This window comes from Orycteropus afer, unplaced genomic scaffold (genome assembly GCF_000298275.1).
Source record: "Orycteropus afer afer isolate SDZICR_OR568_19922 unplaced genomic scaffold, OryAfe1.0 scaffold00006, whole genome shotgun sequence".
Lineage (NCBI taxonomy): Eukaryota > Metazoa > Chordata > Mammalia > Tubulidentata > Orycteropodidae > Orycteropus > Orycteropus afer.
Genome location: NW_006921593.1, coordinates 1,580,041 through 1,604,248, shown reverse-complemented (window position 1 = coordinate 1,604,248; position 24,208 = coordinate 1,580,041). Strand labels below are relative to the sequence as shown.

The 24,208-nt window shown below is 56.7% G+C and overlaps 1 protein-coding gene across 1 annotated transcript in view; it reads left to right on the top strand.

Moving 5' to 3' along the window:
* Positions 1-1,241: 1,241 nt before the first annotated feature.
* The window catches only part of LOC103196424 (ras GTPase-activating protein 4), a 35,225-nt gene continuing 12,258 nt past the window's right edge, over positions 1,242-24,208 (top strand). Inside the window, exons 1-16 of the mRNA XM_007940167.1 lie at positions 1,242-1,306; positions 8,832-8,888; positions 11,390-11,503; positions 12,356-12,417; positions 13,494-13,623; positions 16,022-16,103; positions 16,675-16,806; positions 17,085-17,176; positions 19,494-19,611; positions 19,856-20,003; positions 20,289-20,353; positions 20,670-20,782; positions 21,036-21,228; positions 21,432-21,569; positions 22,245-22,389; positions 22,600-22,769. Of these exons, the coding sequence (XP_007938358.1) occupies positions 1,242-1,306; positions 8,832-8,888; positions 11,390-11,503; positions 12,356-12,417; positions 13,494-13,623; positions 16,022-16,103; positions 16,675-16,806; positions 17,085-17,176; positions 19,494-19,611; positions 19,856-20,003; positions 20,289-20,353; positions 20,670-20,782; positions 21,036-21,228; positions 21,432-21,569; positions 22,245-22,389; positions 22,600-22,769 (1,824 nt within the window). The remainder of the gene's footprint in view (positions 1,307-8,831; positions 8,889-11,389; positions 11,504-12,355; positions 12,418-13,493; positions 13,624-16,021; positions 16,104-16,674; positions 16,807-17,084; positions 17,177-19,493; positions 19,612-19,855; positions 20,004-20,288; positions 20,354-20,669; positions 20,783-21,035; positions 21,229-21,431; positions 21,570-22,244; positions 22,390-22,599; positions 22,770-24,208) is intronic.

The window sequence follows — 24,208 nt, the reverse complement described above, 5'->3', positions numbered from 1 at the left end:
GTGAGTTCTTCAATGCCTTTTGAATTTGCTAAAGTGTGAGCGTAGAGAAAACAGGAAAAGGATTTGTAGCGAACACCAGAACTCGTGCCTCTCACCCAGTGTACCTCCTGGGTACCTCTGGCACTTGGTACTGTGCCCTCTTTGCAGGCAATGAAATGAAATCAGCTCAGAGAAGTTCAGGCAGCCGCCCAGCGTCACCCAGCAAGAGTGTGGCAGAGCTGGGGAACCCAAGTCTGCAGCCACACTTGGGGCGCCAGCTGGCCAGGGCCAGTCGCACTGTGCCAGCCCCAGAACTGGAACCTCTAGATCTGGGAGAAAACCAGCTGAGTGATCTTCCGATTTGCGGCAGGTAACTTCCCCTCATCTGTGCCATGGGGTGCAGGAGGAGTAAATTAGGGTGACAGGCCACCTCCACCCCTAAGCGGGTGCTCGATAAAATCCCGGGGTCGGTGCTCAAAACCTCTGGGCTGTCCTAGCTCTCCCAGAGCCTCCCCGGGCCCAGGCGTCTCGAACACAAACACTGTTTACTAACTTCATCCGATTGTTCATTCATTCGACATACATCTAAGGCAGGCGGTCATGCATCACACATCGGAGCCCGGCGCCCCGGGCCCCGTGCGCACGGGCCTTCTCCTCCAGCCCGCCTGGGCGCCCCTTGCACTTGCCCACGCCTCCGAGCTCCGACACGGCCCACTCGGGCACCGCCCGTCCGCCCCACACGTCCCTGGCGCAAAGCCGCTGGGCACAACGCGTTTACACTCGCCCACAGCAGCTTCCATCCCCGCTGCTCGGGGCTCCCAACGCGCCCAGAGCCAGCCCTGCATCAGCGCCTCCGCGCAGGTCCCGCCCTGCCCTCGCCCCCAGGCGGCCAATGAAGGCCTCGGTCCGGGTCTTCCCCGCCCACCCCGGGAAGCCCGGCCGTGGATTGGCCTGCACGGGGGCAGAGTCTCCCCCCCCCCGCCCCAGCCAATGAACTCCGTGGTCTGGAACTGCCACGCCCACCCCGGGAAGTCCGGCCCTTGATTGGCCTGCAAGGGCGCAGTGTCCCCCGCACGTGGGACGGGGGCGGGGGCGGGAGTGAATGAAGTGGAAGCGAGGCCCCCCGCCCCCGCGATCTCCTCCCCGTTCGCCGGCGCGGCCCGCCCCCGGTGGCGCCGGGTCCAGCATCGCCGGCGGCCGCCCGCTGCACCGGATCCTGGCGTCCAGCTCCTCGCACCAGGACCCCACGGCGCGGACCCGCGATGGCCAAGCGCAGCTCGCTCTCCATCCGCATCGTCGAGGGGAAGAACCTGCCCGCCAAGGACATGTGAGCGCGGCCAGGGACGGGAGCCCCAACTTTCCGGGGAGGGGTGCCACCCCTTAAGGCTGACCTTTCTGTGGGCCACACAGCACGCCCACAAGTAGAGCAGCGACGAGGGTGTGGCGAGTGTGGCCGCAGTGGGGGACTGGTAGGGAAAATGGGGACAGTGAGATTTTCTGCAAACACTGGACAGCAGCTGACAACAGGAGCAGAGGGTGTCAGTGAAGGGCGGGGACCGAGGAGGGGGCCCCCGTCTGTGCGGACGCTTACGGAGCAGGGAGGGAGCTAAGAGCGAATCTAGAGGACAAGGGGCTTTGCCGGTGGGAAAACATTCTGGGGAACTACCAGGGGTGTGGCTGCAGAGGATGGAGGTACCTCCTAGAAATGAGGGTTCCTTCTTAGCAGTTCAGAGCCCTCCGTACGCGGCAGTGTGCCCCTGACACACGTCTGCCTCTCCAACGTTCCCTGAGCCCGGGGGGAGCTCTTGAGAAGAGCAGGACAGGTGGAGATGGGCCAAGATAGGTCAGGAGGCCAGGATTCCTGCAAAATCGGGCAGATTGGGTCTGCATTGTGTCCCTTTAGTCCTGCCAACCACCCGGCAAGGCAGCTCTCAGCAGCCCATCTCACAGGCGAGGAAACCGAGGCTCAGAGGTGTGAAGTGCTGGCCCTAGTATCTAGGGCTTTCTCGGATCCTCAGCTGGATTTGGGGAGAAGGGTTCAGGGACCCCTTGCCCTACTCTTCTAGAAGGTCCCATAGGCCTGACCCCTGGCTCCTGGTTCTGCCAGCAGCTCCTTTGTGTACAGTCTTAGAGGCAGGTCTCTGCTTTAGCTTCAGTTTTTCCTTTTGTAAACTGAGGGTTGAAATCCCTCCCAGATGGGAGAAGTGAAAAACACACTGATGGAGGGGCACTGGCTGCCTGGAGCAGGGGCAGGGAGGCTGTCTAGAGTCCAAAGTCTGCTGGGCCAGACCTCCCCACCCTGCGCTCCTCAGCGGGCGGGCTCCGGGATACAGAGAGGTGGCAAGCCCAAGGTAGGGGGCACGGGCATCTCTCTCTCACATACATTGCCCCCTGAGTTCCCCTGAACTCATCATGCAAGCAGTTCCAGTTCAAGGGCCCCCTGGGCCTGCCAAGGCCAGGCTCAGCAGTTGCCATGGCGATGGGTGAGGGAGGAATGAGCCCTCTCAAAGTGGGTTTCTGTGCGTGGAGGAGGTGGGGCAGGAGCTGGGAGTGGGAATGTCTGTAGCTCTGAAAAGGGTCTTGGCCTCCAGGCCCATCCTATAAGCACCCCCATGCTGGCCCCAGTAACTAGGTCATCTTGGCCTCCTCTGGCTGGTGGCGGCTGGGAGGAGCGGCCCCTCCGTCTGTCGCCTCCCTCCCCATCCCAGCAGCAGCTGGCTCTCATGCAGGTTCTTACCAGCCCAGGGTGTACCCGCCTGGGAACCAAGGTGCCCCTCCCACAGCCCTGCCTCCATCCCGGAGGGCCCCCAGTCTTGTTGGTTCTGCCTCTGGAATCTCTTTCCTTCTCTATCCCCCTACCTCTCCTGACCACCTCTTCCCTGCCTCCTGCGTGGTGCCAGGGGTATTCGTTTAATCCAGCTCTGACCTGTCAACCCTCCCTTCTCCATGTGCATGGCCCGTCAGCGTGGTCATGTCACTGCCGACCCCCCATGGACCTGCTTTTGAGTATATTTAAAGCCCTTCTGCTTCCATACACTCCCGTTCGGAGTCCTCCAGAAAACTCCTATTCATCCTACAGGACCCCTCTCAGACATCTCCTCTCTAGGGCTTGCCCTGTGCTCTTGGTCAGGGTTCCTTGCCCCCATTTTGTGCCTTCCAGCACTTTGGGTCTGCTGGGGTGAGCATGGAGCCTTCGTGTGGCAGTTGCTCCTTCCCAGTCTGCCTGCCTGCCTGCCTGCCTCTAGGGCAGGGAGCGTGACTCATTTGTCTTGATATTCCAGGTCCCTGAGGAACACCTGGTCCCTAGGAAGGAGAAGAAGAGGTAGTGGGGCCCTTCCCATTTAATCTTTTTATTAGCTGTAGAAGGTAGATACGTTCGCTCAGTTTGTGGGTGAGGAATCTGAGGCCTGAGATGTTTAGTTTGCCAAGGCCACACAGCATGTACTTAGAAGTCAGAGTTCAGATCCTGCAGAAAGGACGAGGAGGCCACATGTTCTGACCTCCTAGAACCCCACAAGAGGAAGGCAGAATCACCATCAATAGCCCAAGGCCTATTACTTCAAGGCCAGACATGCTGCCTCCCTCCAGTCCTTTCACCAAGCGTTCCTCCCAAAGTACCCACCACCTCTCTCCTGGGTTCGATAATTCACTGCAGTGGCCACACAGAACTCACAGATTATGGGGTTTATCAGGGAAGCACCAGGCTACAATTCGAGTTCAGGAAAAATGCTCAGTCTCTCTCCCCAGCCCACCGTCTCTCAGCCAAGTCTCTCACAGTCTCTCCCCCAGCAGTGCATGTCCCTCGGTGTCTTCCTCAGCAATGCGTGTCTCTTGTGTTTTTCCCAGCAGCACGTGTCTCTTTCGGCAGCAGCGTTCTGCCTCTAGGAGGCCTCCTTTTCAGCCCGGCAGAGTGGCCAAACTAGCCAATCATAGCATCAGAACTCTAAGCACCTGAGAGAGAGTGGGAACCTCCCAGAACATTGTTTTGTGCCACTCCCAACAGAAATACTCCAGGTGGACACCTTCAGCAATCAGGAGCTCCTCAGGTGCCCATAGAAAATCCCACCTTGGAGTTTACAAAGACTTATGGGTAGAAAAGCCATACTAAGTAATTTACTACACTGCAGATCCTCTCTGCTGCTGGAATGAGCCAGGGATCCTGGCTGGACCAAGATTGAAAGCTAGCTGTGGTCACTAAGCTTCGAAAATCCTGTGCAAAGCATGGCTGCAGGGTTTCAGGGCCTCGGAGACCACCCGTGGCCCTCCTTTACTGTCTCGTGAGCAGTGTCTCCCCAGCCAGGGCTTGCACACTTCTGAGGACAGGGAGCTCACCACTTGCCATAGTGGTCTATCTTTATTGTTGTTGAGAAAATACACAGCAAAACATATACCCATCAATGGCCTTGATTACATTCCCTGAGTTGTGCAGCTATTCTCACCCTGCTTTTCGGAGTTGTTCCTTCTCCAGTAAGATAAACTCACTGCCCTTTAAGGCTCCTGTCTAATCTTTCGAGTTGCTGTTGTCAATGTGATCCCCTGTAGATAGTTCTTAAAAGAACATAATACTCAAGACAGGTATTTTTAAAGACATTAGTTAAACTATTGTCTGGTTCTAAGATGACTTCAGGGGATGTTTTTAGTTTAAGGTTTAAAGGTGATCTAGGGCAATAGTTTCAAGGCTTCATTCAGCCTCCATGGCTCCAGAAAGTCTATAGTCTATGAGATTTTTCCATTATGTTCTGCAGTTTCCCCCCTTTTGATCAGGATACTTTTATAGAATCTTTAATCAAAATGTTCAGTAATTATTGCCAGGCACCATCCAGTTCTTTTGTTCTCCTGGCAAAGGAGGCAGTTATTCATGGAAGCAATTAGCCACACATTCCATTGCCTCCTCCTGTTCCTGACTCTCCTTACTCTGTTGCTTCAGGTGAAGAAACACCAATTATGCCTTGGATGACAGGTTGCAAGCTTTCCATACCCCAGGCGCCATGCAGTCAACTGGGAGGTAGAACAGAAGCACTAAACACGTTATTAAGCCAATTAACTGAGATGTCGCATGAAACCATGACCCTAAACTTCCACAGTGAGGAACTCTGGTGGTTACTCCCCCTCCCCCATGGGTGCTGCTGGCCAGGGAACACCATCATCCCCACCCCCAGATGGAATGGCCTGTCCCCTGCCCCCCAGGCTGCACTGCTTGGGCCCTGCCCCTCCTGGCCCTGCCCCCTTCCACTCCCTTGAAGCTCCTTCTCTTTCCCATTGGCCAAGGCAGAGACCCTCTTCTCTGCCCCATGGTGTGTGCCACTCTGGCAGCCTGCACCCTGACAGGCAACGGGCAGGACTGGGGGGTGGGATGAGGGTGAGGGGGATAGTTAAGAGTTACTGCACTAGGTGACAGGTGACACCACCCTTAGTGATGCCATTGCCTTTGTGGTCCACTACTGCGGCACCAGCCTGCCACCACTGACCCTGGGGTCATTTTGGTGTCACCCCTGTGACAGTGTCAGGGGGTCTGTCTTCATACACAGACCCATCCTGCCTTCTCCCACCCTGCTTCCTCCTGCTGTCTGCTGCCCCTCGGTGTCTGGGTCAGCCAGGCAGGAGCTGAGTCTCACAGTGACCAGTGACCCAGCGGCGCCCACGTCCAGTGGCCCTGGGGACGGGCCTGGGGCTATTTTGGAGTTTGCCCTGATCACCGCCCTTCTGCAGCCTGGAAACTGCCAAGGCCCTAAATATAGAGGCCCCGCAAGTAGCCAGGCTGGGCCAGAGGCGACTGGCTGGGAAAGGAGAAGTGGAAGAGGGGGCCAGCCCAGGGGCCTCACTGGGGCGGAGAGCACTGGCAAGCGGGACAGGTCCCAGCGGGTCATCAAGGAGCCATGGTTGGGCCCAAGTTCTAAAACCTGGCCTCAGCCCACTCTTGACACTGTTCCCTTTGCACCCTCTGATCCACCCCTCCAGCCCATCGCTGCCCCGGCACCACCCCTCCCCATCTGTCCTGGCTTCCAGGCCTTTGCTTACCCAGTGATCCAGCCTGAAACACAAGCCCCAGGCCTCGCCATGCATTCGCATATTCATTCATTGTTCGTGGATCCATTCATTGAGTGAGAGGCAGCCAGGCAGCGCTGGGCCCACAGGGAAAAGCAAGAGGTTTTCTGTACCCGAAGGTCCACTGGCCTGGAGGTGGTAGCAAGCAGGGAAGAGGTGGCCTTGTGCTGGGGCTGCCCGTCTCAGCCTGCACTGACCTTCCCTCCTCCTCCTGTGCTCCTTGTACAAACACGGCTGATTCACATTCTTGCATTCTGTATTTGCAAATTCATCTGCTCGCTAACTTTATTTTGTACCCCCAAATCAATGATCGTGGCACTTTGACAGTCATTCCTGGAATGCACGGTGCAAGAGGCATAGAATTTGAGTTGCGTGACATGCGGGTTGCCAGCTGAGGTGTAACAAGGCAACACGTTGCCTTCTTGTCTCCGCTCTTAGAGTGTAACCAAGGGTCCTTCAAGCGTTCTATGTAGTGCCATGCTTTTTGCATTCTTGTGCTTTTCATGGCAATTTCACTGTTTAGAATGGCCCCCAAGCATTCTGGTAAAGTACTGGCCAGTTTTTCTGAGCTCACGAAGGCTGTGATGTGCTTTATGGGAGAAATCCGTGGGTGAGATCAGCTTTATTCAGGCAGGAACTTCCATGCTGTGGGCTGTGAGTTTTAATGTTAATGAACCAACAATACATATGAAATAAGGTGTCTTTAAACAGAAACACATGAAAAGAAGAAAGGTTATGTATGTATTGATTTGTTAGGAGCTCTGGTGGTGTCTGGTGGTGTTAAAAGGACTTGGCTGCTGACAAGAAGGTTGGCAGTTTGAACCTACCAGCCGCTCCATGGGAGAAAGTTGAGGAAGTCTGCTTCCATAAAGATTTACAGCCTTGGAAACCCTATGGGGCAGTTCCACTCTGTCCTGCAGGGTTGCTATGAGATGGAATTGCTTTATGGTAATGTTTTGTTTGTTTGTTTGTTTGTTATTGATCTGTTGACAAAAATCAGACCAGAGGCTTGCAGGACCCTAACCCTGCACATCCCCTAAAAAACCAAACTCGCTGCTTTTGAGTCGAATCTGTCTCATAGAGACCCCTCCTTGGGTTTCCAAGGCGGTATCTCTATGGGAGTAATTGTCCAGTCTTCATTCTGAGGAGTGGCTGGTGGGTTTGAACCTCCAGGCTTCTGGTCAGCAGTCAGGTGCCTTAGGCACTACCCCACCAGAGCTCCTCCCCTAGGAGTGGTGGTTCAGTATTTGCTAATTCAGTGTGTATGGCAACTCTATGGAACATAATTACCACCAATAGGAAGAGTTGGCCGTGTATGTGTGTGGCTTCTGGCTCTTCAGCCCAGCCCCCATTACCTGGGTGCACAGGGGGCTGATCGCTTGAGGCTAGGAGTCCTCTGGCTTTGAGGTGGGTAGAATGCAAGCTGGAGTGTTCACTGAGGGCTCCCTGGAAGAGGAGGTTCTTGCGTAATAGGGGCAGTTTACAGGCAGATGAGCAAGGAGACTCAGGCTGGGCTAACATTCACCGAGCAAGCCCGTGAGCTGGTATTGTGGGAAAAAGTGAGTCTTGGCAGGGATTTCCATTGGTGTCAGGACTTTTGGAGATGTTTTCCAGAGTGGCTTCCTCTGCCGGACAAGCCCCTTATGAGAAGGGAAGCAGGACATGGAATTCCCCAACCTCCCACTTGCTAGTACACTTCCTTTTAACGGACGCCAGGAGGGCAGTTCTGGAGAGAGTCCTCCCGTGCCCCTTCCACAGTACCATCCCTGGGCCTGCCTGGAGACCCCGCTAGACTCTAGGGATCCCCCACATTCAGCGTCAGTTGGAACTGAGTGCCCCCTGTTTTGCTGGCAGCTCCTGAGGCCAGACTGTGTGCTGTTTGTTCATTCAGCCCTTTATTCATTCAGCAAACACTCACAGGACCCCTGTTCTGTGCCAAGCCCTGTGCGGGGCCCTGTGGACATAGCAGTGGTCTGCCCTCAGATAGCTCATAGGTCAGGGAGGCATTGATGTTCTTGTATCCTGAGCTGTGCTGGGGTGACGAGGGACCTGCAGCAGGGTCCCCAGAACTAGCACCCCAGCCTCTGAGACAGGGGCTTCTTAGTGGGGGCTGATGGTGGGGGAAGTGGGGGGACATTCTGGGCAGGGGACCCGCAGGAGCAAAGGGGATGCTGTTCTGACTGCTCCCCAGAACAGGCCGGCTGGGGTGGGGGTGGCTGGGGTGGGGGTGGGAGTGGGCGGGAGGAAGCACCCTTTGTCCCCAGGGAGGGGCGTGAGGAATGACACTCTCTGCTCCCTCCACCCCCGATGCCTGGGCAGGAGTAGATTGTCCAGTCTTCATTCTGAGGAGTGGCTGGTGGGTTTGAACCTCCAGGCTTCTGGTCAGCGGTCAAGGGCCTTAGGCATACCCCACCAGAGCTCCTCCCCTAAGAGGAAGTCTGCTTCCATAAAGATTTACAGCCTTGGAAACCCTATGGGGCAGTTCCACTCTGTCCTACAGGGTTGCTATGAGTTGGAATTGCTTTACGGTAATGTTTTGTTTGTTTGTTTGTTTGTTTGTTAGTTATTGATCTCCTTTCCTTCTGGCTCCTGTCTTTCCCTCCTGGCCTCCCACCCAGACTGAATGGGGGGGCACATGTTTAGGCTGAGAAGCCTTTGGGCCTCAGCCCTGGACCCTGTGCAAAGCCTTTTCCTGGGGCCACTGAGGGCCCCTGGCAGAGAGAGAGGAGCTGCCTGGGGGGCCCATCCTTGGCCCCGCCTCTAGCAGGCCTCCCACTCAGCCCCTCCTTTCCTTGTCTGTCTTGTAGCAGCGGCAGCAGCGACCCCTACTGCATCGTGAAGGTGGACAATGAACCTATTATCAGGTACTGCCTGCGCCCCCAGGACCAGGGCCTGGGAAGGGGCTCCCTCCGGGAGTATACCCTCTCCCCCCTGCTCATTCCATCTCACACTCTCAGTGGGGTGTGGGTTTTGTGCAGAGGTGGGTGAGGGCTTAGAGCATCTAATCCCCTGGGCCCCCCACCATGCCCTGACACTACCCAGGGCAGTGAGGAAGGCCTACCTGTAGTCATGGACCTTAAACGCCTGTCCACTGATTACCTGCTGTGGGGCTGGGAGCTTGGCCAAAGGATGGTTGCCTGGCTTTATTCATGTCTGCAAGCTTGTGAGGGAGAGATGACGGTGACGACCATGACCATGACCATGACGCAGTGTCCACTTGAGCACTGTCTACTTAATTCTTACAATGAGCCAGATACTGTATCATTCAAGCCTACTACAGATGGGGAAACTGAGGCTTAGAGAGACTAACTTGCCAACATCACATACCCAGTAAGTGGCAAAGCCAGACAGGAGCTCAAGTCGTCCAGCCCCAAAGCCCAAGCGCCTTCCACAGTGCTCCTCTGCCTTCCCTGGTCCTTGTTCCAACTCAGGGGCCCCCTCTCCCTCTACAAAGACTGCTTCTCTCCAGGCTCGGAATCCCCAGCCATTTCCTCTGATGCCCCTTCCTCCCTTGTGCTATTTGGGGGTTCCCAAGCCCACCCTCAGGTTCAGTAGTTCACTAGAAGGACTCCTGGAACTTCGAAAAGCCATTATTGTCACAATTGTGGTTCGTGACAGCAAAAAGAGACTAAAACCGGCCAAGGGAAGATGTGTGGAGGGCAGGGAGACACCAAGCCCCAGCTTCTGTTGCCTTCTGCCAGTGGGGTCAGACCAACAACGCTTGCTTCGCCCAGCAAGTGAGGAGGAAGCACAGGTGAAGTGCTGCCAACTAGGGAACCTTACCCGATCTTGGCGTCCAGAGTTTTCGTTGGAGTTGGTCACACAGAGATGGCTGACCACTCAGATACAAAACTTCGGTGGCGTAGTGCCTAAGGCATTTGACTGCTAACCAGAAGGTTGGCGGTTCAAACACACCAGCCACTCCTTGGAAGGAAGATTGGGCAATCTACTTCCGTAGAGATACTGCCTCAGAAACCCAAGGAGGGGTCGCTATGAGTTGGATCTGACTCCACAGCAGTGAGTTTTTTGGTTTCATTTTGGTTGGACCACTCACATGGCTGACCTTAACCTCTAATCCCTTCAGAGGTCAAGGTGATACCATATGGCCCAATCACATTGTTAGCATAGACTATCTGGCATGGTCCAGGGCCCCCAGGTAAACAAAGACACTCTTATCAAGCAGGATATTCCAAGGGCTTAAAGGTTATGTCCCAGGAGCTGGTTGAGAGCCAAGCTTTAATGTACAGGGTGTGGACACCAGACTCACTGTGTTGTTAATTCTTTACTGCACACGTTCCCTCCCCATCTCTGGGCCAGGCATAACGTAGGGCCTTGGATGCCCTGCCCCTTCCCTCATCGAGGCCCATCTCTAAGTGAATGGCCAGAGATGCTTCCAGTGTTCTGCTTGCCTTAGTCTCTGTTGTTGTCCGCAGGCCAAGGCCACTGGACAACAGTTCTTCCTGCCTGCAGGCACGGCCCCAGTCTTTCTCTAGATTCCCTCAAAACCATGGATACCAAGGGGCTAGAGAGGCATTGGGGGTCTGACTGTCTCAATTACAGACAGGGACACCGAGGCCCCAGAGCTCAAATGACCTGCCTGAGAAGTGGCTGGAGTGAAAATGGTTCCTTGTGCTTACATTCCAGTCCTTGGAGGCTTCAGCTCTCCTCACACATACCCTGGGACATTCCATGAATTGAAGGCTGTGGTCCTCAGGGGTTTGGCCAGAGCTGGGTTAGGACCTGCCCGGACAAGACCTTGTGGCTCTTCATCCCAGTGCCTCCCAGGAGGACTGCCCGGCTCCTGAGTCAGCTTGGCCAGCCTCCTGGCTCCGCCCTTGGCAAGTCCGCTCCGAATCAGGAGCTGAGGTGGGGCTGGGAGGCCAGTCTGGTCCCAGCTCTCCTGCCACCCTGCCGTGTCACCAAAGGCCCGATGGGAACTCAAGTCTGGCTGAGCCCGAAGCTGGAGCTCCTTCCACAGTGCTCCTCTGCCCTCCCTGGTCCTCCTTCCAACTTGGGGCCCCTCTTCCTGAGAGAGTCCCACAGTGATCACCCCTTCCTCCAGCCTCAGCTTCTCAGACTCAGTTTCTCAGTAGTGATTACTACTTCTTCCAGTCTCAGTTTTCCCAAATGTAAATGCTGGAAAGACACAGCCCTGGCCTCACGAAGGGGAGAGGAAAGTCAGGAAGGGGGTGATTGTTGGTGGAGGGCTCTGGGACAAGGAGGCCTCAGACGACAGAGCCAGTTGTCATCACTGGGGTGGGGAGAGGGATGTGGAGAAAGGTGGGCTCCTTTCACACAGTCCTGTCTTGCTGCAGCCCGGGGCATGGGGGTGGCCAGGGCAGATGCTAAGGGGCCGCTCTTGTAGGACAGCCACTGTATGGAAGACCCTGTGCCCCTTCTGGGGTGAGGAGTATCGAGTGCACCTGGCACCCACCTTCCACTCTGTGGCCTTCTATGTCATGGACGAGGATGCCCTCAGGTGGGTGGGCCCCACTCTTCACCTGGGGTCTGGACCTGGACATCTGCCCCCTCCCTGGCCCATTTCACTCCTGGTCTCACTGGGTGCATTGCATCCTCTGTGAGAACCCTTCTATGTTTATACCCTTCTATATCCAAAGGCAATCTACTTCCGTAGTGATGCTGCCTTGGAAACCCAAGGAGGGGTCACTATAAGTCAGGTCCGACTCGACGGCACATAACAACATATCCAAAGGAGGAGCTTTGGTGGTCTAGTGCCTAAGGCATTTGACTGCTAACCAGGAGGCTGGCGGTTCAAACCCACCAGCCACTCCTTGGGAGGTTGGGCAATTTACTTCCATAGTGATGCCGCCTCAGAAACCCAAGGAGGTGTTGCTATGAGATCCAATGTGTGTGTTTGTTTGTTGAATATCCAAAGGGTGGGGGAGCCCAGGAGGGGTTGGTAGATGCAGTGTGTCTGCAATAGATGCAGGGTGTCTGTGAGTGAGGATGCCTGCATCACGTCATATATGTGCACAGGTGGGAATTGCATGTGATCCAGTGTTACATGTGCATGGGGGTGTGAGTCATGAAGGGGCCCCAGATAGCATGAGCTTGGCACGCGTGTGGACACACAGTGGTCCGTGTGCCGAAACAGCATGTGCCCGTGAGAGTGTCCAGAAGCCAGGGCCTGCAGGAGAAGGGTCTCAGAACCAGCCCTCGTCTTGGGTCCTGCTCCGAAGGGCCCCCACAAGTGGCTGGAGTGACTGGAGTGCTCACACAGGGGCTCTGAACTGGGTGGGAGGGGGTCCTGGACTCCCAGAGCACAGATGCTGTAGCCCCACCCAGCTCTGACTCCTGCTCCACCCTCCAGCCGGGATGATGTGATCGGAAAGGTCTGCCTGACGCGGGACACCCTGGCCGCCTACCCTAAGGGTAAGAGCTGTGAGACGGAGTCCATGCCCAGCAACCCTGGTCTCCCTCTCTGACTCCCTCACTTCTCTGCCTCATCCCTGCCTGGCTTGCACCCAAGGGCCCTCCCTCTAGACTCCTTCCAACCCCTAAAAGTCTGGGCCTCTGGCCATCTCCTGTACCCCCTACCTCTGGGTCCTGGCCCCCATTTAGCCTCTGGGTTGGGACAGCATCTTCTCTAGAGTAAAGAGTTGATGCTGGTGATGGGATCTGAGGGTGCTGTAGGCAGAAGGGGACCCCTTCTTTCCATCAGATGGCTCCTCTGTGGCCTGTGGGGTCCTCTCAGCCTGGGCTCCCTGCCACTCTCATGTCTGAGGAGTCATGTCTGAGGGCTGGAGGGCCACCGACATGGCTCCTGGGATGCTGACAAGGTCGCTGTATGACCTTGACCTTCCTGGGCTGAGCCCTGTCCTGGCAAGGGTTCAGGCCAGCAGCTCCTAGGTGCTTCTGGCTCTGCCAGCCGGAACCTCGCCCCCGGCACACACCTGCTCCTGTCTGTGAGGCCAGGGCAGACGTGCAGGGGTGGGGGAGAGAAGGGGACTTTGCTGACTCATGAGGCCTCTGGCCCTTGCCAGGCCAGAGGCCTCTCCTCCTATGTCCTCAGCCTGCCCCTCTGGGCCCCAGTGACCACAGTGATGCCATTCCTTAGTGTCTTCTCTGACTTCCCCATCCGGACCTCAGGCCCTTCTCTAGGCAGCCCTGAGAGAGAGGCACTTCCCTGGTTTCAAGATGGGGAAACTGAGCACGTGATCCCACGATGAGTTGGGGTCAGGGCTGCCAAACACAGCGTGGCACAGCAGTGAGGACACTGGCCCGGCAGGCCCCAGGACTTGGATTCTAATCTTGGCTCTCCCACCTGCTGTTGCTTAGCTTCTGAGCCTCAGTTTCCACTATTGGTCCCTTGGAATAACAGCCCCCACCTCACAGGGGCTTGAGCAGATTCTGAGGGGATTATGGAGGGGTCACTTGGGGCCTGGTGGAGGATGAGGGTGGAGGGCATGGTGGGAAAAGCCAGGCCCCAGCTGAGCCCCCGCCCACAGGTTTCAGTGGGTGGGCCCATCTGACCGAGGTGGACCCTGATGAGGAGGTGCAGGGTGAGATCCACCTGCGGCTGGAAGTGGTACCTGGGACCGGCCCCCACCGGCTGCGCTGCTCCGTGCTGGAGGCCAGGTGAGAGGTGGGGCTGGAGAGCGGGGCAGTGGGCCTGCAGGGACCACGACATTGGAGAAACCCATGGGGGCCTCTGAGCCTCCTCACCCTCCACATCTTGGCCCCAGTACTCTGCCTCTGTCCACCCAGGCCTGCTCTCAGGAGACAATCCCAGTTTCCTTGTCTTGAAGGTATTTTCTGGGTGCCCCACTCAGGGAGATGGGCCCCTTAGGGGGTGAGATGGTGTTCTAATGGTGGGACTCTGGGCGTTATAGAGAGGGTTCCCAAAAACCAGATTCACTGCCATCAGGTCAGTTTGGACTCACGACCCACTGCCGTTGAGTTGGATCCAACTCATAGCGACCCCTCCTTGGGTTTCTGAGGCGGTATCACTACGGAAGTATATTACCCAACCTTCCTTCCGAGGAGTAGCTGGTGGGTTTGAACTGCCAGCCTTCTGGTCAGCAGTCAAATGCCTTAGGCACTATGCCACCAGAGTTCCTGTTTGGACTCAGGGACCTCTCGTTGGGTTTCCAAGGCTGTACATCTTTACAAAAGCAGACTGCCTCATCTTTCTTCCAGAGCCACCGATGGGTTCAAACCACTGACTAACCTTTTGGTTAGCAGCCAAATGCCTTAACCACCGCACCACCAGAGCGTTTAGCCGCACACATTTGGCCTGGTGTGTGCGTGTGTGTGTGTGTGTGTGTGTGTGTGTGTGTAAGGAGAGGTTCTCAGTGGGGTGGGAGGGTCAGAAAAATTTCTGAGAACCTGCAGATGGCAGGGCTGGTGGGGGATAGCCCCAGGAGGGGCAGTGCCTTGAATGGGAAGGGGGTGCTGGCTCTGTGGGTCTGAATCACCTGTGGCAGCCCCCCTCCCCCCCTCCAGGGTATTTTTAGCTGCAGGCCCACCCCTGTCTGGGCCTGGGTGTGAGTCACACACTTGCCATGAGGGAGCGTCTTCCTCTCTGGTTTCAAGGCCACTCCATTGGGTCCTTCCCTGCTGCGAGGTGGGAGGGCGTCGCCCTGGAGGACAGCAGCACTGAGCCAGCACCTTGGGCCACCTGTGCTGGGAGGGAGGGCGGCCGGCTTCTCTGGAGGTAAAGATTGCTCTTCTGGAAAGGAGAGCGGGCCTGGGAGGGGCGGGGACATTCTGTGACCCCACCCCTAGCTTTACTTCTCCAGGGAGCTGGACTATGAAAAGACATAGCTGCCTGGGGACACAAGTCCCGCCCCTCCCGGCTCCACCCTTCCTCACACACCACCCCACGCTCACCACCTTTCTCCTGCCTCCCCAGGCTATCTGGGGGCACGCTCACAAGTGCTGCCCAGCTCCTGGGGTCTTGGGGGCTCTTCTCCCAGCACCCACCTGCCACAAAGGGAGATGCCAGGGTTTTCTCCCACACCTTCTCTCCCTCACCTCTCTCAGCCCTCTGTTCCTGAGGGCTGTTGGAGAGACGACTAGTCTGAGTCCACTTGTCACCCACTGTCCCCAGCCATGAGACCCTTGCTGGATGTTTGAGGTAACGCAGAAAGCCCGATTTGCTGCAGGGAAAGAATGAACTTTTTCTCCTCATCTTTCATGGCAGATTCTTAAGGCCAATCTCCGGGATTCTCTAAGTTCTGAGGAGGTTGAAAAGCAGGCAGGAGAGGAAAGGAGACGGGCAGGAGGGAATGTTAATAAGCCGTGGAAGAAGAGTGGGCTTCATAGCTCTCCAGAAGGTTCTAAGTCAGGGACCGTGTAGAGCCCTGTTGGGTCCTGTATCTTGACCTTCCCCACTTACCTGCATAGGAGCTCTGGTAGGCACTTGACTGCTAACCAGAAGGCTGGCGGTTCAAACCCACCAGCCACTCCTCGGAAGGAAGGTTAGGCAATCTACTTCTGTAGTGATACTGCCTCGGCAACCCAAGGAGGGGTTGCTATGAGTCAGGGCCGACTCGACGGCACATAACAACAACAACTACCTGCATATCATGGAGGAGATGTTCTAGAAACCTGTTGTCTCTACTGAGGAAACCAAGCTCAGAGACGTTGTCCTTGCCCAAGGTGGCCCTGGGAGCAGAGGGCATTAGGGCCCATGGCCCCGGCGGTTGCCATGGCTACATTTCCCCCCACACACACACCCCTAGACTGAGGGGTGGCAGCTGGTCTGCAGGTGCTCAGTTGGAAGGAGCTGTGGCCCCTGCCTTGGGCCAACTTGGTCTGGGCAGGTGGCACATGGGGGACAATGGAGCAATCATTGTGGGAATCGGGGCCCAGAAAAGAGACAGGTGCTGTCCACAGCCACCCCACTTGGCAGGGGCAGCCTGAGGTGCCTAGACCTTCCTCTGGGAGCAGTCACCCCATGGTGGCAGGGTGGCAGTCAGGGAGGGAGAGGTGGGGGCTTGGGTGACAAGTCATTGATCGCTCCCTTCCCCAGGGACCTAGCCCCAAAGGACCGGAATGGTGCATCTGACCCCTTTGTGCGAGTGTACTACAATGGCCGGACACGGGAGACCTCGGTGAGGAAGCTAGGAGGGGCAGGGAGGCTCAGGGACACACCAGGTCCTTGCCACCTCCTCACCACCACCTGGAGGGCAGGTTGGGCAGGAAGTCACAGAGGCACTGCAGAAGAGCGGTACAGACTCTCTGAGGGCACTGAGTGGGTTCCAGGCCTCCAGCCCCTGTGACCTCAGCTAGGCTGGGGGCCAGGTAGGGGGGGAGTTGAGGTAACCATACCTGTGGAGCATGGTATGGCCCACACTGAGTTCCTCACCTCCTGGAATGGCTGGGATGGTGGGCTCAGCCTGGGGTGGAGGCGTCAAGACCTGGGTTCTCAGGGCAGTGTGCCACCATTTTGCTGTGTGGCCTTGGACAACTCCCTCACCCACTCTGGGCCTCAGTGCCCCTCCCATCTGAGAAATGGGAGGGGGGCTTGGGGATCGAACAGGAAGTTGTTCCGTCTAGTATTTAGGACCTGCGCCTGGTCTCAGGAGAGGGGCTGCATCGAGGCCCTTGCAGGAAACCCTGGGGAGGTGTTTGGGGTGGGTGGGCCTGGGGAGCCTGTGGAGTCAAGCCCACCCTTGCTTATAGATTGTGAAGAAATCATGCTACCCCCGCTGGAACGAGACGTTCGAGTTTGAGCTGGAGGAGGGGGCTACGGGGGCACTGTGCGTGGAGGCCTGGGACTGGGACCTCGTCAGCCGCAACGACTTTCTGGGCAAAGTGAGCTCCGCTCTGCCTCCCCACCCCAGTCCCCAAGGCTGCACCTGCCGCCTTCAGCATCTGGCCTCCAGTCCCACCCCTGAGGGCCGCCCTCCAGCTCCCCAGAGAGGGGCACTCAGAAGGCCTGGGACTCCCCAGAACCAGAAGCTCCCCTTCCCATGCACTGGTGCCCAGGGACCCTGAGAAGGTAACCCTCCCTCCACAAGACCAGGAGTGGGCAAGGAAAGAGCTGAGTATCCCAGCCCCAGCTTGGTCTCCCCACTCTGCTCTGTCCCCAGGTGGCGTTCAATGTTGCAGGACTGTGGGCAGCCCAACAGGAAGAGGGCTGGTTCCGGCTGCAGCCCGACAAGTCCAAGAGTCGCAGGAACGAGTGAGTGCTGGGGGCTTGGCAGCAGGGTGGTGGGCTCTGGCCCAGGGTGGAGGCTGGCTGAGAGTGGGCTGCAGGCAGGCAGTGAGGGAGGGCTGGTCAGGGGTCAAAGTGACACAGTCCTGGAATTCTTTCAGCCCTTACCTGTCAAGCCAGGATCCATCTCCATCCCAGACCAGTTACCATTGCCTCTTCCTTCCCACAGTCCTGGACTTAGCCTTGTCCTCTGAGCTTCAAGACAGTACTAGTCTCCTGCTTTCTGGCTTTTCTCAGTTTCTGGAACAATCCCTCAGACCCTTTTCCTTTAAGAGTTTTCTTGCAGACCCCAGGGTTCTGAGTCGGGATCCTTGAGTTATAGCTCTGACTGCCTGGGATTTCCCAGGCATAGGATTGCCAGATAGGAAGAAGACACCCAGTTATAACTCAGTTATAGATAAACAATCATGTTTAGTGTAAGTATGTTCATGGGGTATCAGGATTGGAGGAAGACTCATTAGCAACCTACAATATGTAGATGACATAATCTCACTTGCTGAAAGCCAGGAGGTCTTGAAGCACTCACTGATGAAGATCAAAGACTACGGCCTTCAGTATCAACACAAAACTACGGCTTACATCTCAACACAAAACAAAAATCCTCACAATTGGACCAGTAAGCAACATCATGGTAAGCGGGTAAAAGACTGAGGTTGTCAAGGATTTCATTTTACTTGGATCCACAATCAACACCCATGGAAGCAGCAGTCAAAGAATTAAACAACTATTGCATCGGGCAAATCTGCTGCAAAAGACCCCTTTAAAGGGTTGAAAGGCAAAGATGTCACTTTGAGGACTAAGGTGTGCCTGACCCAAGCCGTGGTATTTTCATTTACCTCATATGCATATGAAAGTTGGATAATGAATAAGGAAGACCGAAGAATTGATGCATCTGAATTGTGGTGTTGGCAAGGAATGTTGAATGTACCATGGTGCCAGGGAACAAAGTGTCTTCGATGAAGTGCAGCCGGAATGCTCCTTAGAAGGGAGATGGCCAGACTTTGTTTCTTGTATTTTGGTCATGTGATCAAGAGGGGCCAGTCCCTAGAGAAGGATATCATGTCTGGTGAAGTAGAGGGTGAGTGAAAAAGCGGAAGGTGGATTGACACGGTGGCTGCATTGGTGGCTTAAACAGAACAGTGACTGTGAGAATGGCACAGGACTGGGCCGCGTTTCATTCTGTTGTACGTAGTGTCGCATGAGTTAGGACCAACTCAGCGGCACCTAACAACAACAACACGTTCGTGCAGTATTTGAGACATAAAGCAAAAAACCAAACTTACTGCCATCGAGTTGCTTCTTACTCACAGCGACCCCTCCTTGGGTTTCCGAGGCAGTATCTCTATGGAAGTAGATTGCCCAATCTTCCTTCCGAGGAGTGGCTGGTAGGTTTGAACCGCCAGCCTTGTGGTTAGCAGTCAGATGCCTTAGGCACTACACCATCAGAGCTCCTACTTGAGACATATTTACACTAAAAATTTCGCATTTAACTGGGCATCTTGTATTTCTGTTTTTCTAAATCTGGCAACCCTCTCCAGGAAGCCCCTGACCTCCTTACCCCCTGTTCCCTAAAGCGGAAGCTCAGCAGGGCCCCCACACCCCGCTGATGATTTAGCTTTGCTCCTGTCTCCCTGTGGAAGCCCATCCCGGGCTCTTAACCGGGTAGAAGGTGTGCCTCCAGCACCAGGGCAATTGCACGGAGCAAGCCGAGGGCATGTCTCCACTGAGCGTGCTTGGGTGACCCTTTGCTGAGCAGCATCGTGTTGAGGTCTATCTACCGTGTGCTGAGGGCCGGGGTCTTTGAAAATGTTAAGCCTTAGTTAGCGCTCCCCACCGGAAGGGCCCGAGCAAGGGAACTTGGGAGTTAGGTCAAAAGTGGCAAGTTGCTCAGCCTGCCTGAGCTTCAGTTTCCCTTGGTGGGTGGATATAAGGGCAAAGGGAGGCAGTGGATGGGCTTTGCTTCAGGGGTGAAGTGTACCCAGGAGGGAGGTGTTATCTGGGAGTTACGGACCCGAGGCTGGGGAGCCCTCCATGTCCACGGGAATCAATCTGGAGTCTGGAGGGAGCAAGGCCAGGCCTTGAGGATAGGTGGGGTTTCCATGAGCACTGAGGCAGGAATGACTTTCTAGACAGACAGCAGCATGGGCAAAGAATGGGATAGTGCTGTGCACGCCAAGCTGGAGGCTATGAGCAGAGACTCTGGGGGACTGGAGGCAGTGGGGAGGGGCCGTGGCCCAGGACGGCCTGGGTCCCTGGTGGAGAGGTCATAGGCTGCCCATTCCAGGAGCAACCTGGGCTCCTTGCAGCTGGAGGTATGGCTGCGGGACGAGACGGTGCTGCCATCCAGCTGCTACCAGCCCCTGGTGCAGCTGCTGTGCCGGGAGGTGAAGCTGGGCACCCAGGTGAGGGGTGCCCGGGGGGGACGAGGTGGGAGGGTCTTCCCTGTCCTCCTAAACCCACTCCACAGAAGGCAAAACCGGGTCCTCAGGACGGTAGGGGGCTGGCCAGCGCTGAGCTGGGCCTGTGCTGGGAGCCTGCTGTGCCCAGGCCTCACTACCCCTTGGGCAAGTGTCCCCCTTCCCCGTAGTGCTCCAAGGGCCCTGGCCACACCCCCCCAGCCCTGCCTGTCCTTGCCGCCCCCTGCAGGGCCCAGGGCTGATTACACTCATCGAGGAGACCACCAGCACCGAGTGCCGCCAGGAGGTGGCCACCAACCTGCTCATGCTTTTCCTGGGGCAGGGGCTGGCCAAGGACTTTCTGGACCTGCTCTTCCAGCTGGAGCTGGGGCGCACCAGTGAGGCCTGGGTGAAGCAGCTGGTCCAAGGGTGTGGCCGAGAGGGGAGCGGGGGCCAGGGCCTTCGGAGATGCTGGGAAGGGAGAGACCCAGGCAACTTCCTCCGGGAGAGTGACGAGTCAGATCAGGAGAGCCGCAGGAGGCAGGCAAGGGATTGGAGCAGGAGGACAGTGGGTGGGGAGGCGGCCAGGAGGCTGCTCACTGAGGGGCCAGCTTAGAGCGCCCAGCCTCCTCTTCTCCTCTTGGAGGCCCTGTCCTCCCACCCAGTGGAACCTCTCCTCGTAGGCGAGGCCAACACCCTGTTTCGGAGCAACAGTCTGGCCTCAAAGTCCATGGAGTCTTTTCTGAAGGTGAGTTTGCATCCTGTACTGACGTTTTATACACAAGGAGACCAAGACAGGCCAAGAGACAGAGGGGACCTGAACTCACGCCCACTACTCTTTAAGGCTAAGAATTCCATTAATTCACTCAGCAGCTGCGTACCATGCCCACTGCCCTACTTGTGTGGGTAGAACCCTCCAGGCCAGCTGTATGGGTACAGGGGGACAAGCGGGGCAGGGGCGAGAGGGAAAGGGCGTGAGTCACGGAAGCTGGGGAGACTGATGCTGGGAGATGGTGGGCAGCTGGAGGTGGAGAAGGACCAGTCCGGCTCTTGGTGGTCCCCAGGTGGCTGGGATGCGTTATCTGCACAGCATTCTGGGTCCCGTCATCGACAGGGTATTTGAGCAGAAGAAGTACGTGGAGTTGGACCCGAGCAAAGTGGAGGTCAAGGATGTGGGGTGAGGCCAGGGGTAGTTCCCGGGAGCGGGGATGGTTAGGCTCAGTCTCTGAATGGGTTTATGGCGCTTTCTGCCTGGGGTTTACCTGTGGTGACTCTACCCTGTTCCACCTGTGTCTTAACTCTGCGCCCCTGTCTCTGCTGAAGCCTTTCTGTGCCTATCCCCACGGCAGGCCCTGCCCGAGCCCGCCGCCCGCCGCGGGTGCAGGTGCTAACCACGCCCCTCTCTCCACCGGTCCGCCCCGCCCACGCAGGTGCTCGGGGCTGCACCGCCCACAGACCGAGGCCGAGGTGCTGGAGCAGAGCGCGCAGACGCTGCGCTCCCACTTGGGGGCGCTGCTGAGCGCGCTCAGTCGGTCCGTGCGCGCCTGCCCCGTGGTGGTCCGCGCCACCTTCCGCCAGCTGTTCCGGCGCGTGCGCGAGCGCTTCCCCAGGGCCGAGGACGAGGTGCGCCTTCCTGGGGCGGGGAGAGGGAGGAAAGTGGTGGGGGAGAAGGGACTGCGGGCCACGGGGAAGGTGGGGAAGGTGGAGGGTTGGAAGCGGACGAAGGGCAGGGCGGGGCCGTGGAGAGAGTCGGAACAAAGGAAAGAGGGCGCAGGAGGCCAGGCCTGGGGAGAGAACAGCTCGGCTCTCCCCTGTCGACCCTTCAGAACGTGCCCTTCATCGCCGTGACCAGCTTCCTGTGCCTGCGCTTCTTCTCTCCCGCCATTATGGCGCCCAAGCTCTTCCACCTGCGGGAGCGACACGCGGACGCGCGCACCAGCCGCACGCTGCTGCTGTTGGCTAAGGTACAAGCCTGCAGACAGTGGCGGGGTGCCTGACTGCATGTAGGAGAGGTTGCGCCTGTCTGGACCATCGTGTGTTCGCGACTGATTCCCAGAAGGCCTTGTGAGGAGGCCAGTGATAACGCCCACGTTGACACCTTACTTCACAGTTTACAAAGATTTCTCATGCTCATCTCACCAGAGCCCAAACTCATAGATAAGGAAAATGAGCCCTGCCAGGTTGCCCAAGTGGTGTAACAGGGACTTCCAACCTGATCTAGTTACTCCCTGGTCCCAGCAGGCAGGATTCTAGTCACGCCTGCAAACCAAGAACCCAAACTCATTGCCATCCAGCCCATTCTGACTCAGTGGTCCCCATTTCCAAGGCTGTAAATCTTTACAGAAGCAGACTGCCTGGAGCAGCTGGTTTGAACCACTATTTTGGTTAGTAACCAAATGCCTTAACCACTACACCACCAGAGCCCGCAGAGGAAGGTTAATGGGTTGGGCCCCAATGGTCTAACCTACTGAAGTCCCAAAAGGCTTCAAACTCTGATCAGTTCAACTCTGATCCCCAGTGGGGCTGGGCTGGGCCGTGAGCGGGGCCGTGCCGCCAGGTGCATCAAGGGAACCATGAACTCAACCCTTCTTGGGAGAAGAGGCTCAGCTGACAGCTGGACTGGCCCTTCCTGCCCCCAGGCGGTGCAGAACGTGGGCAACATGGACACGCTAGCTTCCAGGGCCAAGGAGGCATGGATGGAGCCCCTGCAGCCCACTGTGCGCCAAGGCGTGGCCCAGCTGAAGGACTTCATCACCAAGCTCGTGGACATCGAGGAGCGAGAAGGTGAGCGATTCCCTGTGAGTCTCGCCCACCGCCGTGTTAGCCTCTCGAGGCCCCGCCCACAGCCTCCTGTGATTGTCTGCTCCGCCCATGGCCCTGCCCCCCGCTGCTGGTGCCTCACACGGCTCCTCCCACAGCCTCCAGCTGTCTTTTGCTCCGGCCCCGCCCCTGCTCACCTAGCTGTCTTTTCGTCTTACGCATCCGGCCGGGCAGAGCTGGACCTGCAGCGGACGCTGAGCTTGCAGACGCTGCCGGTCAAGGAGGGGCCTCTCTTCATTCACAAAACCAAAGGCAAGGGCCCCCTCATGTCCTCCTCCTTCAAAAAGCTCCACTTCTCCCTCACCACCGAGACGCTCAGCTTCTCCAAGACGCCCAGCTCCAAGGTGGGTAAAGAGGGAGGCAAGTGAGTGGTGCTCCCAGGGCTCCCAGAGCCCACACCAGGGTCCACGGGGTCTTAGAAGGCGGTTTCTGGTGATTGAGCTGCTTCTGTAACTTACGAGGGTCACTTCCAACCGGTGAGGGTGAAGTCCTTCTGCATAAGTGGCCGCATGTCCAGTCCTGATTTTCTTGGCAAGTGCCTAAGTGCGGTGGGAGTGCTTCTGAGGAAAGCTGAGGAGGGCCAAGAGAGGTCCTGGAACAGGCCTTGGAGTCCTGGGTTCCAGTTCTGGCTCAGCTGTGTCTACCTGGGGAAGTGTCTTCCTCTCTCTGAGCCTTGGGTTCTTGGCTTGTACATTTTAGATGCCAACTGAGCCTTGGGTTCTTGGCTTGTACATGTTAGATGCAAAAAGCCAAACTCACTGTCTTTGAGTCGATTCCGACTCATACAGCGCCCCCCATTGGATTTCTGAGGTAATAAATCCTTACTGAAGTAGGTCGCAGTCTTCCTTCCACAGAGTGGCTGGCAGGTTCGAACCGCCAACCTTCTGGTTAGCAGTCAGATGTCTTAGGCACTGTGCCACCAGAGCTCCTTACATCTGGGATTGTTGTTATTGTTGTTATGTGCTGTCGAGTCAGACCCAACTCATAGCGACCCCTCCTTGGGTTTCTGAGGTGGTATCACTACAGAAGTAGATTGCCCAACCTTCCTTCCAGGAGTGGCTGGTGGGTTTGAACCACTAGCCTTCTGGTTAGCAGTCAAGTGCCTTAGGCACTACGCTACCAGAGCTCCTTACATCTGGGATAATAGACCCTATTTACCAGGTTGTTGAGGGTTAGATGAGGTGATCTCTGAGGAGCCTAACACAGGGCCTCACCAAACCAAAAGTCACTGCCATCAAGTTGATTCTGACTCATAATGACTCCCTTGGGGTTTCCGAGGTGGTACAGAAGTATATTGCCCAGTCTTCCTTCCGTGGAGTGGCTGGTGGGTTTGAACCGCCAACCTTCTGGTTAGCAGTTAAATGCCTTAGGCATTACGCCACCAGAGCTCCTTAATACCATTTACATGGTAAATGGTATTAAAGACCCTATCCTCTGGGCCAGAGTCTTCTGTGAGCTGAGTCTCTTCTTCCAAGAAGGATTGAGTTTATGGCTCCACTGATGCACCTGGCCCGGCCCCCAGGCAGACAGGCCCTGCCAGGGGTGCCCAGCCCACCCCTGAGTGGGTAGAGTGGGCCAAGGACAGGTGAAGGATCTCGTCACACCCCTGCCCTTGGGAGTCAGCTGGTCCTTGAGGGGTCCCACCAGGTGAGAGGGCCAGCCTCTTCCCCACCAAAGACCCCTTAGGTTATTTTGCCAACACTATTTCTTAAGATTTGAACGGTTTTGTCACAAAGGCATTATTTACTTCTGGTCACCATTTGTGTTCATGGTCAGCGAGTGA